The sequence below is a fragment of the Microtus pennsylvanicus genome, chromosome 19 (assembly GCF_037038515.1).
Source record: "Microtus pennsylvanicus isolate mMicPen1 chromosome 19, mMicPen1.hap1, whole genome shotgun sequence".
NCBI classification, from domain to species: Eukaryota; Metazoa; Chordata; class Mammalia; order Rodentia; family Cricetidae; genus Microtus; species Microtus pennsylvanicus.
The window spans coordinates 39,966,044-39,981,101 of record NC_134597.1 but is presented as its reverse complement, the minus strand read 5'-3'; the positions used below and the strand labels follow the sequence as shown (position 1 = coordinate 39,981,101).

The window sequence follows — 15,058 nt, the reverse complement described above, 5'->3', positions numbered from 1 at the left end:
GTCTGGTGCATCTCAACTGGAAGGTTATAGGATTTGTCTCCCATGTTTTTAGTGTGTGTGTGTGTGTGTGTGTGTGAGAGAGAGAGAGAGAGAGAGAGAGAGAGAGACAGAGACAGAGACAGAGACAGACAGACAGACAGAGAGACAGAGACAGAGAGAAAGAAAGATCTAATGATGCTTAATAGGGCCACAATACAATATCCCTACTAAACATTCATACTTTGTAAGGGCAGGCCTCCCTGCCTAGGTAGGAAGGGCATATGCCACTGACATAGGGAAAATGAAGAAATCTGAGACTGACAGGTAGCAGGGGCACGACTCCCATCATTCCTCAGCAGATACACAAGAGGTGGGACAGCTGGTGTCTCTGGTGAGGGGACTGCAAACTCAACCCTGTCATTTCCTCTGTGCCATTCTTGTGAGTTCACTTTCTGTGGTGTCACAATGTGGAAAATACCAGGAAGCCTGAGATAGAAGAGGTTTGGTTTGGAGAGCAGTGGTTGGAGCAAAGGTCGCGGGTCACCATGAAGGTAGGCTCTATGGAATTCATTTACCTGGATGGCCCACAAGAGCAGGGAAGACAGACAATCAGTTAGGGATCAGAACACAGACTCTGAGAGGCAGAAGTGGTGGCTGTCAGGACAAGGAGGGTTCAGGGAGGCTGACCCTGAGAAACAGAGAAAGAGCTTTAGATATGTGAAGTCTGATGAAGCCAGGATATTTACTTAAGACTTTTAAATTGTTTGTGTAGTACCCCCTACCCCACACATTGGCATCTATAAATGCGGTGGTTTGAAAAAAATGGTCCCCAAAGGGAGTGGCATTATTAAGAAGTGTGACTTTGTTGGAATAGTCATGTTCTTGTTGGAGAAGGGTGTCATTATGGGGGTGGGCTTTGTGGTCTCCTATGCTCAAGCTATACCTAGTAAGACAGTTCACTTCCTGTTGCCTGTGGATCAAGATGTAGGACTCTCAGCACCTTCTCTAGCACCATGTCTGCTATGTACTGCCATAATGATAATGGACAAAACTTCTGAAACTGTAAGGCCCCCCAGTTAAATGTTTTCCCTTATAAGAGTTGCTGTGATTATGGTGTCTCTTCACAGCAATAGAAACCCTAACTAATACAATAGATCTTACTATTTTTTTCCTTAAAGCTTTCTTTGAACTTTTTTATTTATTGTAAATTTCAGTTAACAAACAGATAGTGGTATTTGGAGTGTGGAAAGATTGCATTTCCCCCAATACTTTAAGGATAATTTTCCCAAACCCACAAAGAAACTATCTGGTTTTGATTTCCAACTACATCCAGCCTGTTTTGAGGGTGTCTGCAATGGAGAATTCCCACCTGAATTCAGACACCTGCATCCAGAGACCACCCGCACATACCCTTTACCAGCTAATTATGCAAAACTCATGATATTTCTGTACCCCAGCCTTTCCATCCAGAGAAAAGGAGGAGAATTGTATCTAACCCATCGTATTGTGAAGCTCATCAGAATCAATGCATCCAAAGCACTTAGGAGAGTTGTGCACAGGTGAGCACCATTAACTGGCAGCCATTATGGTAGAATCAATCAAATGAAGCTCTTTCACATGATAAATGCCCCCACAGGAGCACCATGCATGCAATGTGGACATAGGCAATATGCATGTGAATTACCATGTATATAACTGGAAAGCAAATTTTAGCAAGGAAGTAACAGAGAAGCAGACAGCATCATGTCCAGTAGTACATGCTCATCAGATTCTTGACACTTTCAAGATGACAGCCTCCTCTTGTGAGACATGAGAAGCCACAGACTGTCTGTCCACTAGGAGGCTGGTACACAAGGGAGAACAACAATGGATTAAAAAACCCACTGAGTCTGATCCAGGCCAGTAATTGCTTGAACCCCTGAAGCATGGGGATTGAGTATTCTTCTCTCTTGAGCTCCTGCTTTCTGGTTTTACTGATGTATTTATTTATTTTTTATTAGAAAAGCGACATGTACTCAAAGTGAGCATCTGACAAGCACAAAATGGTATCACTCAGGAGAAACAAATCATGCACATCTAACCACAGTCTGTGCTCACATTGTTGCTCTTCTGGCCTATTCGTGTTTGTTTTATAGAGCTAAGTTGATATTATATATTTAAGGCTATATCTTGCCTTCTCTTAGTGTAACCTTATATGAACTGCCCCTATGTCTTTAATGATATTTCACAAACACTATTTTAATGGGTACATAGTAGATTGTAAACCAATGGCTCTCTTTTAGATTCCTTTACTTTACTTTTATATTTTTATAAGCAACACTACAATAAATATATTCTTGCTGAAGATGCTGATTTGGGGCTTTTTTCATTAATAAATTCTGAAAGAGGAAATTCTGGGACTCTGGGACACATAATTTTCTTTCATTTTTTAAAACTTACAGTATATTGCCCAGAGAGTGTATTTGAAAATTCAATATTTTTCCAAATATTTAGCTCTACAGTTGTAATATTTTGGCTCTCATAGAAGAAAATCTTATTCTCTATGATGTTTCAACACTAATACTATATTCCAACTATTGATACTGATCAATATTGAAAGAGATCAAATGATTCTCTTTCACATGATAAATGCCCCCACAGGAGCACCATGCATGTAATGTGGACATAGGCAATACACATGTGAATCACCACATTTATAGCTGGGAAGCAAATTTTAGTAAGGAAGTGACAGAGGTTTTACATGATCATCAGATTTTTGACACTTTCAAGGTATCAACCTTGAACATCCATTAAAGGGCAAGAAGAGATGGCCAATAGGGGAGAAAACTCCTGTACTTTAAACTCACACATTCCATAGGAAGCGAGTTAAAGAGTTACACCTAAAACACTTGTATTTAAAAAAACAATGTTCTTAAAACACACACACACACACACACACACACACATATATGCAGGTTTTAGAGAGAGAGAAAATAGATTCCTCCATGTGCAGCGTGTTTATTTGTATACTTTTGTTCTAGTAAGAATCTTTATAGAGTGTTGCTGAATGCCAAAGTCATTTGCATATTCTCACTTGGATCCTTTGGCTTAGTGTACAGAGGATAAACAAGAGGGCCGGGAGGGCCTGTCAACAGTCAATCATATAGCAGGAGGAGCCCACTTGCCTATCCCTCTTTGGTGAACTATAGCCTACTAATGGATTCTGGATGAGGGGCAGGCATTATCTTCAGTTTGTCACCATTGATGAGCCCGCTATGTTCCCATGGATAGATGCAAACTCTAGGTCGCACAGATAGACCTAGTTAAACTTAGTGGCTATCAAACAAAATGGTATGGATAGGGAAAAGGGATTTGTAGAGATGAAGTGGGTGGTAGCGTGGCTGTTAGAAGGGGTGAAAGGGAGATATGGGAGATGCCAGTACTCAGAATATATTATTTGTGTAGGAAATTTTCAAAGAATAGATTTAATAAAGGATTTAAAAAGATGACTTCAAAAGACTGGGAAGATAACTCCAGTGGGTTAAGCACTAGCAACCCAAGTCTGGATTTTCTTTTCTTTTTTAAAATTAATTTTTATTGAGCTCTATATTTTTCTCTGCTCCCCTTCCTGCTTTTCCCCTCCCCATTCAACCCTCTCCCAAGGTCCTCATGCTCCCAATTTACTCAGGAGTTCTTGTCTTTTTCTAATTCCCATGTAGATTAGACCTATGTAAGTCTCTCTTAGTGTCTTCATTGTTGTCTAAGTTCTCTCGGATTGTGATTTGTAGGCTCATTTGCTTTATTATTGAAAACCACTTAAGAGTGAGTACATGTGATAATCGTCTTTCTGTGTCTGGGTTACCTCACTCAAAATAATGTTTTCTAGCTCCATTAATTTTCCTGCAAAATTCAAGATGTCGTTATTTTTTTCTGCTGTGTAGTACTCCATTGTGTAAATGTAACATATTATCCTATCCATTCTTCAGTCGAGGGGCATTTAGGTTGTTATACATCATGAAATGTTACATTTTTTTATTTTTATCTATTTATTTTTTAAAAGATTTTTTATTGATATTTATTGAGCTCTACATTTTTCTCTGCTCCCCTTCCTGCTTCTCCCCTCCCCCCTTCAATCCTCCCCCAAGGTCCCCATGCTCCCAATTTACTTAGGAGATCTTGTCTTTTTCTATTTAATCTACTTCTCATGTAGATTAGATCTACGTAAGTCTCTCTTAGTGTCCGTATTGTTGTCTAAGTTCTCTAGGATTATGGTTTGTAGGCTGGCATTCTTTACTTTATGTTTAAAAACCACCTATGAGTGAGTATATGGGACAATTGTCTTTCTGTGTCTGGGTTACCTCACTAGAAATAATGTTTTCTAACTCCAGCCATTTTCCTGCAAAATTCAAGGTGTCGTTATTTTTTTCTGCTGTGTAGTACTCCATTGTGTAAATGTAAGACATTTTCCTTATCCATTCTTTGGTTGTGGGGCATTTAGGTTGTTTCCAGGTTCTGGCTATGGCAAACAGTGCTACTATGAATATAGTTGAGTATATGTTCTTGTGGCACAATTGAGCATCTTTTAGATATATACCCAAAAGTGGTATTACTGGGTCTTGAGGAAGGTTGTTTCCTAATTTTCTGAGAAATCGCCACACTGACATTCAAAGGGGCTGTACCAGCTTGCATTCTCACCAGCAATGTAGAAGTGTTCCCTTTATACCACAACCTCTCCGGCATAAGTTGTCATCAGTGTTTTTGATCTTGGCCGTTCTTACAGGTGTAAGATAGAATCTCAGAGTTGTTTTGATTTGCATTTCTCTGATGACTAAGGATTTTGAACATTTCCTTAAGTGTCTTTCAGTCATTTTAGATCCTTCTGTTGAGAGTTCTCTGTTTAGGTCTGTACTCCATTTTTTTTATTGGATTATTTGTTTTTTTGATGACCAATTTCTTGAGTCCTTTGTATATTTTGGAGATCAGACTTCTGTCTAATGTGGGGTTAGTGAAGATCTTTTCTCATTCTGTAGGCTGTCATTTTGTCTTGTTGACCATGTCCTTTTCTTTACAGAAGCTTCTTAGTTTCAGGAGGTCCCATTTATTGTTTCTCTCAGTGTCTGTGCTACTGGGGTTATATTTAGGAAGTAGTCTCTTGTGCTCATGTGTTCAAGTGTACTTCCCATTTTTTTTCTATAAGGTTCAGTGTGGCTAGCTTTATGTTGAGGTCTTTGAGTTTTGTGCATGGTGATAGATATGGATCTATTTTCATTCTTCTACTTATTGATATCCAGTTATGCCAACACCAGTTGTTAAGTATGCTTTCTTTTTTCCATTTGACATTTTTTGCTTCTTAGTCAAAAATCAGGTGTTGGAAGATGTGTGGATTGATATCCAGATCTTCTATTTGGTTCCATTGGTCTCTCTGTTTTCAATATTGTAGCTCTGTAGTAGAGTTTGAAGTCAAGAATTGTGATGCCTCCAGAAGCTCTTTTATTGTACAGGATTGTTTTGGCTATCCTGGGGTTTTGCTTTTCCATATGAAGTTGAGTACCATTCTTTCGATGTCTGTGAAGAATTTTGCTAGGATTTTGATGGGCATTATGTTGAATCTGTAGATTGCTTTTGGTAAGATTGTCATTTTTACTGTGTTAATTCTGCCTACCCAAGAGCATGGGAGATCTTTCCACTTTCTGGTGTCTTCTTCAATTTCTTTCTTCAAAGATTTAAAGTTCTTGTCATACAAGTATTCCACTTGTTTGGTTAGAGTTACTCCAAGATATTTTAAGGTATTTGTGGCTATTGTGAAGGGTGTTGTTTCTCTGATTTCTTCACTAGCCCTTGTATCATCTGTGTACAGGAAGGCTACTGATTTTTTTGAACTTATCTTGTATCCTTCTATATTATTGAAAGTGTTTATGAGTTGTAGAATTCCTTGGTAGAATTTTTGGGATCACTTATGTAAACTATCATATTATCAGCAAACAGTGAGAGTTTGACTTCTTTTCTGATTTGTATCCCCTTGATCTCTTTTTGGTGTCTTAGTGCTCTAGCTAGGACCTCATGTTCTTGGAGATAGCTTAGCACTCCCAGGGCTTTGCTCTGCTTCCTTGGAGTTTGCTGTCTCAGACCTACTTTGGCCTAGGTTTCTGGCTTTGACTTGTTTCTGTAAATCCTGGTCTGGATCCACTCTTGCAGAGGTCCCTGGATTGGAGTTGGTCCTACAAAGCTCTCTGGCTCCTGTCTACTGCCTCAGAGTTCCCAGGCTCAGGTATGCCCAGAACCACAGAGGACCTCTCAGAGGTCCCAGACTCATGTCTGGACCCATAGAGGTTTCAGGATCCTCCCTTTTCCCTTTGATGTCCCAGACCAATGTCTGAACACACAGAGGTCCTGGCTCATACCTACTCCCTCTAAGGTCCCAGACTCATGTCTGGACCCATAGAGGTTTCAGGATCCTCTCTATTCCCTTTGATGTCCCAGACCAATGTCTGAACACACAGAGGTCCTGGCTCATACCTACTCCCTCTAAGGTCCCAGACTCACACCTGCCTAAGTCTAGGTTTTCAAAACCCATGGAAGGTTGGATCCAGAAGCTTATGTCTGTAATTCCAGCATGGTGATGGTGAGATGGGAGGCAGAGGCAGAAGAATCCTGGAAATTTCTTGGTCTAACCAGGCATACGTAATGGTGAACAATAAGAGACCCTGTCTCAATAAAGAGGCAAGGTGAAGACCAATACCGGAGGTTGTCTTCTGACCTGGACATGTGTGCACACCTGTATCAGCACCCTAGCTCCTGATCTAAAAAAGAGGTTTATGTACTTTTATGTACTTCAGGCCTAACTAGATTCCCAAGTTCAGGAATTCACAAATGAAAACATCCCCTGTGCTCCCAGCAACTATCTCTCCATGGATGTATTTGTGAGTGTAAAGTTCAGGGAGGCTTTAGGGATGGATGCATTTCTGATTTTCTACTTTCATAGATATTTTCTACATTTCACTGGAATCTATTGATGTGATACATTATCATAAATCAGGGCAATTCATTCATTAACCTATGATAAATTTCACTACCTCAGAGCATGCTAAGACAGCACAGTAGCAAAGGTATTTACTTGACAGGAACAAACAGAATCATTCTACATTTAAATTCATCTCATGTTCATATAATATGAAAAGAGCCTGTGTGTTCCATCAAATTGTTACTATAAGCTCTCAATGGAAAAGTTGTTCTTCTGACTTCCAGATGGCAATGAGGTTCAAAGGAAGCAGATGATTTGCTCAACATCTCATGGGAAATTAATTGTCAGCTGAGAGCAATTCTGACTCTAGCATCTTTGGTCTGACTACTGTCAGAAGGTAGAAGGCTAAGGACGCTTGTCCTTACCTGTGGGCTTGACCAGCACAGCTAGGAAGTCAGTTGTGAGGGAGCTGACGTAGAGGAGGATGCAGGGAGCCTTGGTGGTGCTGAAGCTGAAGTGGATCTGCTCCTGGGCCAGGTCTGGAGACGAGGGCTGCTGCTCTGCAGAATTCTCAGCCTTGCTGCCTGAGTCTCTAGCAGTGACCACCGGTGCCTGGAAGTTATAGCGCAGCCACATGCCCTCTTCAAAAAAGGCACCAACATCTGTTGAGAAGGAAAGGCAAACTTGAAAAATGATGCAAGAGATCTGGGGTCTAGGCCAGCTATGCTTTGAATTCAGGTTGAACTGTTGTCATAAAAAATATGCCATGTAAAATTAAAATAAAATTAGTAATAAAAAAGTTAATGTGGAGGTGTATGCCTGGAATCCCAGCCTCAGGAAGCCGAGGCAGGAAGAGTTGCTGTTCAAGGCCAGGCTGGGCTACATAGCAAGACACTACCTAGAAACAAAACAAGGACTAAAAGTTAAGGAACTAGCATCATATTAGAAAGAGAAATAATATCTAATATCTTTGGCTTTCTGGCTGAAGAGACTCCTGAAAATAAGGGCCACATTATAATACAAACTTTGAAAAGAAGTCCAAAGAGAAATAGTCCTTGAGACCAAATGTGATTTGAATATCCAAATAGCAAAGCCCTCAATAAGTTCTAAGACTTGGGAAAATTTGAGGAATTCAAATCACCAGATAGGATGTTAGAGAGACCGGGTTTCAACTTCATTTCTGTGGGTTTTGACCTGCCTTCCTAGAAGTTCTTAACCACCCTCTATCGGCTGCAGAGAGTAATTAGTACTCAATAAACAGGACCTATTAGCATTACTGTCCTTATTACTAAGAAATGATTCATAAGATCCCTGGCTCTCTGAGTCAGCCCTTTCCCACAGTCTAATCAGAGCTAATTGGCATGTAATCAGGTCCTGGCAGGCGAGTCCTTTTGTGGATTCCCCACTGTCTGCCGAGCACAGTCTCGAAATCACCAGAAGTCACGTGAAGGATGAGGCAGCCTAAAGATCCCTTGGGCTTCAGTGCCACCGCTTTCTGGCTTTTTTCATGCCACATCCCCAAAGTATTTCTCAAATCTCATTGTCAATGCACCCCACTCTTCCTGCAGCTCTGGACACCCATCTAAATTCGTCCACAACTTACTTCATAAAACACTACTCCATGCTGTAATTAATAGTACATGACATGTTTTTAAAAGTTAGTATTATTATTATTATTTTCTGAGACAGGCTTTTCTCAAACTTTCTGTCTTCCTGATTTAGCCTCCGAGGGCTAAGATTACAAGCCAGTGTCACCACCACATACCATGGTTTTATTTATTTATTTATTTATTTATTGTGTGTGTGTGAGAGCGCGCATGCGCGTGTGTGTGTGTGTGTGTGTGTGTGTGTGTGTGCTGAGGGGGAGACAGTATCTTGAGTAGCACAGTGCATATGTAGAGATCAGACGGCAACTTGTGGGAATAGGTTTTTTCCTTCTACCGTGTGGGTCCCTGTAGTAATAAGGAGCGGTGGCGGGGCTGCGTCCCCAACACCCCAGCCGCCTGCTCGGCTAGCTTATGCCATGAAATAATTACACAGACACTGTATTCTTTTAATCACTGCTTGGCCCTTTAGCTCTAGCCCTTACTGGCTAATTCTGATATCCCGATCAACCCATCTCTAATAATCTGTGAGCACCGGTCTTACCAGGAAGATTCTAGCCTAAGTCCATCCTGGGTCGGAGCTGGGGCATGGCATCTCTCTGAGGCGTCTGCTCCTGAGCGGAGAGCTGTCGAGTCTGAGCTCACTTCCTCTTCCTCCCAGCGTTCTGTTCTGTTTACTCCTCCCACCTATGTTCTAACCAATAAAATGGGCCAAGGCAGTTCCTTATTAGCCAATGACCTTCCTCCATCAGGCCCCAGGACGGAACTCAGGTCACTGGGCCTGTCAGAGAGCACCTTTCCCTGCCGAGCCATCTTGTCAGCTCTAGTACTTTAGTTTTTAGTGACATGCTTTCACCTGAAAACTCTGGCATTTCTTATTCCTGAATAAGTAATTACAGAAGTGTGGTGTCACATGCCCCGGAGAGACTTTCAGTCTGGTCAAATGCACTAACTTGTGTCAATGACTCGAAACTCTCTGTTTCCTTCTTTGTGCACTGTGAAGATCAAATAACTATGTATAGGTGACCTAGTGCCAGGATCCTGGAAATATTAGTGCTTAGTAAAAATGAGATCACTGCAGTTTCAAGACTGCCCACTACTGTCTGTTATGGATGGCAGACATTCCCTTGAACCATCACTGCTTGCTACTGCACAGATGCCGTAATCCAGTGTCAGCCCACAGGGGACATCTCTACAGAGCTCACTGGTTCTTACTCAGTTGTGAAGAACCCAGTGACTCTAGATTCTCAGCACAGGAAGCATTATTTTTTTCTGGCGTTTTTGCCACAAGGACATTTGCCAATGATGTGTTTGAAGGTATATATGGCATTGTCAAGTGATGGGAGGTGTACTTAGGACATCTAGTGTACATAAAAGATAGCAATGTTGGAGGACATCTTATAGTTCAGGATTGCCTTGGTCAAAATTCAAAGGTATCCTTATTTGGAGACACAGAATGAACATATATGTTATTCATGCTAACTGCTACATGCTTGCAGGGATGCAAAGATGAGTAAACGCAGTCTGTCCCTGGGGGACCTTGCTGCATGGCAGCGAGTCTGACACCTGTGGGAAGAGACACTTCCTTTCTCGGCACAGCACGGTGGGTGTTAAAATGCCCATGGAAGGCATGAGGGGAGGGCCTCATCTTACCGTTTAGCTTAGTAGCTCATTGTTCCAGCAAACACCTATTGAACATTGACTGTGTGGCACAGATGGTATTGGATACTGAAGTTTCAATCTTTGCTCTTACAGAGCTCTTGACATTGAGGATTTGCATACTCAGGCTAGTAGAAATGCACAGGTACACAGGGTCCCTGAAACACAGTGAAAACTGCTCTGTGTCTAGGGCCAAGGAAGACTTCCTGTGGAAAAAGACATTCACGCTTGACTCCAAAGAACCAGAGATGATAGCTATGTAAAGGTGGGATCATGAAGATTCCAGAATGGACACCAGAGTGGAGAACTTGCCACAACCAGGGAGCTTTCAGGCCACATCATACCCACTCAGCACAGTCCACATACTCCTTATGCATCCGTGGTTCCCCTTGAGGCCCCTGAGGCTTCCATCCTGTTTCAGGATGGGCGTTGGATTACAAGGAGAGCTCTCCACCCTCTGGAGTTAAAAATCTCGGGAGCAGATAGTTGCTCCCAGGGCAGGCCTCTGGAATAATGCTTCACAGAACAGAGAAAGTGGGACACACTGCCTGGAGCAAATCCTCCGAGAGGATCTATTTGCATAGAGAGCTTTGTCAAATGATGGAGGGCATCCTTTAAGAACAGGCTCTGGTTTATGAGAGAGAAGAGGGGAATGTGGTAGGATAGGCTGAAGAGAGAAGCAGAATCCATAGGATTCAAGCAAAACAGAGGCAGGCTGGAAAGCAGGCTATGCAGCCAAAGACATACCAGGATTTTGCAATTCGAGGCTGAGGGCTTGGGAGGGAGGGTTGGAATAGCAGAGGCCAGTCACACAGGGCAAGTCACCGTGGCCCTTAACCTACAGCAATGCAGCAATCCCTTTGAAAAGCTTGAGCTTCTATGTGTCAGGATCTCCCCGGCATCCTTTTCCCAGAACTAGGATCTGAAGTCGATGAGGAGTAGAGCTAGCCCCTGTCATTTCTCTAATCACCCCATTTGAACCCATTAACACACTGATTCCCCAGTCTGGGGTCTAGAATCACACTCCGAGGTTCTGACTCAGTGGGCCTAGACAATCAGCAGTTACCCTAAGCTCCCATGTGATATGCATACAACATTTAAGATATTTGGAGTAAAAGGTGAATCAGAATGGTCCTGGATGGCAGGTGGCTGAGCGATCCTTGCCTGGGTGGCGTTACATATTCATTCGCTAACCCTGACACAGCATTCCACAGAAGATCGTGGAGGGAAAGTCAGAAATCTAAAGGCCTTACATAAACAATCTGAAAACATGCCTCCGAGAATTCTTTTGTATATTTTAGAGTCATCATTTTAAAAGCTTTATGGATTCATGTCAGCTTCGGAGGAAGGAACAAACCAGGCTTAAATGTGTTACCCTGAAACCACATCATAAACCAACTGTTAGACTGAGGCCCCAGAGCAATGTAAATCATTTAAGGTTCCAAGTGGCAGATTTACTGCTGTCATTTCGTCGTTTCAGACTGGTTTAAGAAAATGCCAAATCGGATACATTATTATCTCTTAAGTAACATCTCCATCCCTTCTAAACGAATAACTAAAAGAATCCTAATTTAACAATGCCCAAATAGCGTCATTTTCTTCACTAAATTATCCAAAAGCATTTAGAATGCTTGAATCAATATCTCTCTCTCTCTCTCTCTCTCTCTCTCTCTCTCTCTCTCTCTCTCTCGTGTGTGTGTGTGTGTGTGTGTGTGTGTGTGTGTGTGTGTGCTGTGGTAGGCTTGTATAGGTCAGAAGATAATGTTGGGTGTCTGTCCATGCCTTCCACTTTGTTTGAAACTGGTTTTTTTTTGTTGTTGTTGTTCACTGATGCATGCACCGGACTGACTGGCCTGTGAGTTTTAGTTCATTATTTTTCCTCTGCCTCCTAACTCCTGCTAGGATCACGCTGGGACTAGAGAGATGTATGTCCTACTGTATTTGGCTTTTACATGACTTCCGAGGATCTGAACTCAGGTCAACAGGATTTCATGACAAGGGCTTTATCCATTGAGGCGTCTCTTTAGCCATGATTCCAGTTTTTCTACTAATAAGAAATTCTTATTCATTTTTGATAGAAAAGTGGCCAAGTTTATATCTAAGTATTGTTTCATATGTTATGAATTATAGTTTCTGATTTATGCCACATTTCTCAAAATTCAAATACATTGTACCCTCTTAGGATGGTTTCAGATCAGAAAGGTTCCAGGAACCATCAAGTCAACAGGTGACCTTGTTTTATTTCTTAGTCTTTAACAAAGTTCATACGGTCATTTGAAAAAACAAATGGGAGACAGAGACCTCTGTGGGTCTGGGCGTGAGTCAGGGATCTCCAAGGAAGCAAGCCCAAGAGAGAGACCTCTGTGGGACCAGGCCCAAGCCAGGAACCTCCTCGGGAACAGACCCAAGCTAGGGACTTCTGAGGGAGCAGGACCAAGACAGGAACTTCTGTGGGAACAGGCCTGAGCTAGTGACCTCTGCCAGATCAGACTTGAGCCAGCTACCTCAACTGGAGCAGGCCTGAGGCAGCAACTTCAACAGGAAGTTTCTTTGGACTGCACCATCAAGCAGCAGCTTTGAAATAAGCACTCAGGCTGGGAGGTGGTAGTGCACGCCTTTAATCCCAGCACTCAGGAGGCAGATCTCCCTGAGCTCAAAGCCAGCCTGGACTACAAAGAATTAGTTCCAGTACAGTTAGGAATGTTACACAGAGAAACTCTGTCTCGAAATACAATGATAATAATAATAATAACTCAGAAGGTTATATTAATTACAAATTTTTGGCTTATAGCTCAAGCTTATTACTAAATATCTCTTACATTTAAATTAACCCACTTCTTTTAATCTATGTATTGCCCTGTGGCTGTGGCTTTACCTGTCCACTTGTGTGTTGTGTCTTGGGTGCTGATTTCTGTCTCATATGACTCCACCCTTCTTTCTCTCTGTACCTCTGTTTGACTTTCCCACCTAGCCTTATTCTGCCTTGCTATTGGCCAAATCAGCCTTTTCATCACCCAATGAGAGGAATACATATTCACAGCATACAGAAGGGTTAGCCCACAAAAAGACCTGGTGTCCCGAAGGGAAGAAAGATCTCCTCTGGATTTGCAATTACTGTGGATGCTCTCAACTTACGTTGTGTAGCATAGGTCCCTCATATAGACAGACACACTGAGAAAGGTGTCAGAAACGATATCACAGGATAAGAAGTATCAAGCACACCATGGTCACCTTCAATATCTAAAGCTCAGAGAGACTAGAAACAGAGGCCCTGAGAGCCTCAGAAGAGACAATCCCTGGTAAAAATGAGAAGGGGAGGAGACGTACTGACTCCACACAGCCAAACCTCTAGCATTTTGGTGACTGTTCTGACCAACAGGCCGAAAATTTCTTAGTGTTCTTCATCTTGGGTTGTCATCTTTTGTCAGGGCACAGGTCAAAGTCACATTGGCACATATTGACAGATACCACTTAACCTCTGCCCTGGGGAATGGGATATGGGCTTCCACATTCTGAGGAACATCCAGTTCATGAGAGCCCCAGCGAGTGACATTCATGGTGAACATTGGGGCTAAGAAACTGGAACTAGGGATTGTGTTGGGGGATTCCTCAGTTGGCAGAGTACTTGTCAGACAACTGTGAGGACCTAAGTTAGTGTCCCAGCACCAGCATATAATGTCAGCAGCACTAGCACACAGTGGTGATCCTGACTCTTGAGATTCTCAGGATGGAGTCTAGGAGGACTGACGAGCTCCACAATTGGTGAGAGACTGTTTCTCAAACTCACACTGGTAGGCCAATGGGCAGAGAACCTTGAAGTTGAATTCTGGATCCAAGAAGAAGTACAAACAGAAATAAAGACATAGGCAACATGCGTGCGTGCGTGCACACACACACATATATACACACCACACACCACACACACACACACACACACACACACCACACACACACACACACACACACACACACATATATACACACCACACACCACACACACACACACACACACACACACACACACCCCAAATCATCTTGGAAAGGTTTCAGACACTGGTCAGGATGGAACTGTGGGTGCAGCACACAAGGTCCCAGCAGCCAGTTGAGCTCAGAATCCATGTTCACAGTCATCACACATAAGTTCATCTGCTTGAGCCAGAATCTTCTTTCCATCTGACTAGAGTTTAGGATTCTTGCACTATACAACATCTAGCTAATAATCATAAACACAGATCTATACAGGGCCAACCAGTTCTAGAAGGGTCTAGAAAAAAAAATCAATGCATTTGCTTATCGAGGGCCTCATGACCTGCATTAAACAGAAAATCCTCAGCAAACACAAAGCAACAGGAATCATGTCAGTGGCCACCGAGTGAATACGGTCCCCCTTTTAGGAGGCCTGTCCTGCCCCAGTCGTGGGTTTTCCTGTCAATCCTGAGGCAGGTGGGGCACATGCATTACTGACCATCATGAAGAATTCCCCTGTCATCCATGGCCTAACAATGATAAGCTATCCTTATGTTCCTTATGTAGACATGTTGATCTAGTAACTCCCCTACCCTCAACATGGAAAAGAGCAATTCTGCACATGGAATATACAGTGTCCTGTGTCCATTTTCTTTGAGCCAGACTCAGGAAGCTCCACCACTCAGCCTTAGTCCTGCATTCCCACGACCCTGAGAGCACTGAGAGGAGAGGGTAGGAGTTGTATGACATACCCGTTTAAAGCACAACCTGCGTACCATGAACAGATTGTTTCCAGGTTAAACAGAGCCTTATTAAACTATGGCCTAATAAATCGAACATTTCTGTGCACACAGGGGCCATATCTCACATAACACAATTTATATTAAACATCCATCCCAGGCTCCCTGGG

General features: G+C 42.5%; 1 protein-coding gene across 3 annotated transcripts in view; it reads right to left on the bottom strand.

Moving 5' to 3' along the window:
* The window catches only part of Cntnap2 (contactin associated protein 2), a 2,084,252-nt gene that overhangs the window by 184,191 nt on the left and 1,885,003 nt on the right, over positions 1–15,058 (bottom strand). For all 3 annotated transcript variants that reach the window (XR_012908553.1, XR_012908554.1, XM_075953824.1), the window contains exon 19: positions 7,345–7,581. Coding sequence is in view for 1 of the 3 variants with exons in the window: in XM_075953824.1 (XP_075809939.1) it covers positions 7,345–7,581 (237 nt within the window). In the remaining 2 variants the exon portion in view is untranslated. The remainder of the gene's footprint in view (positions 1–7,344; positions 7,582–15,058) is intronic.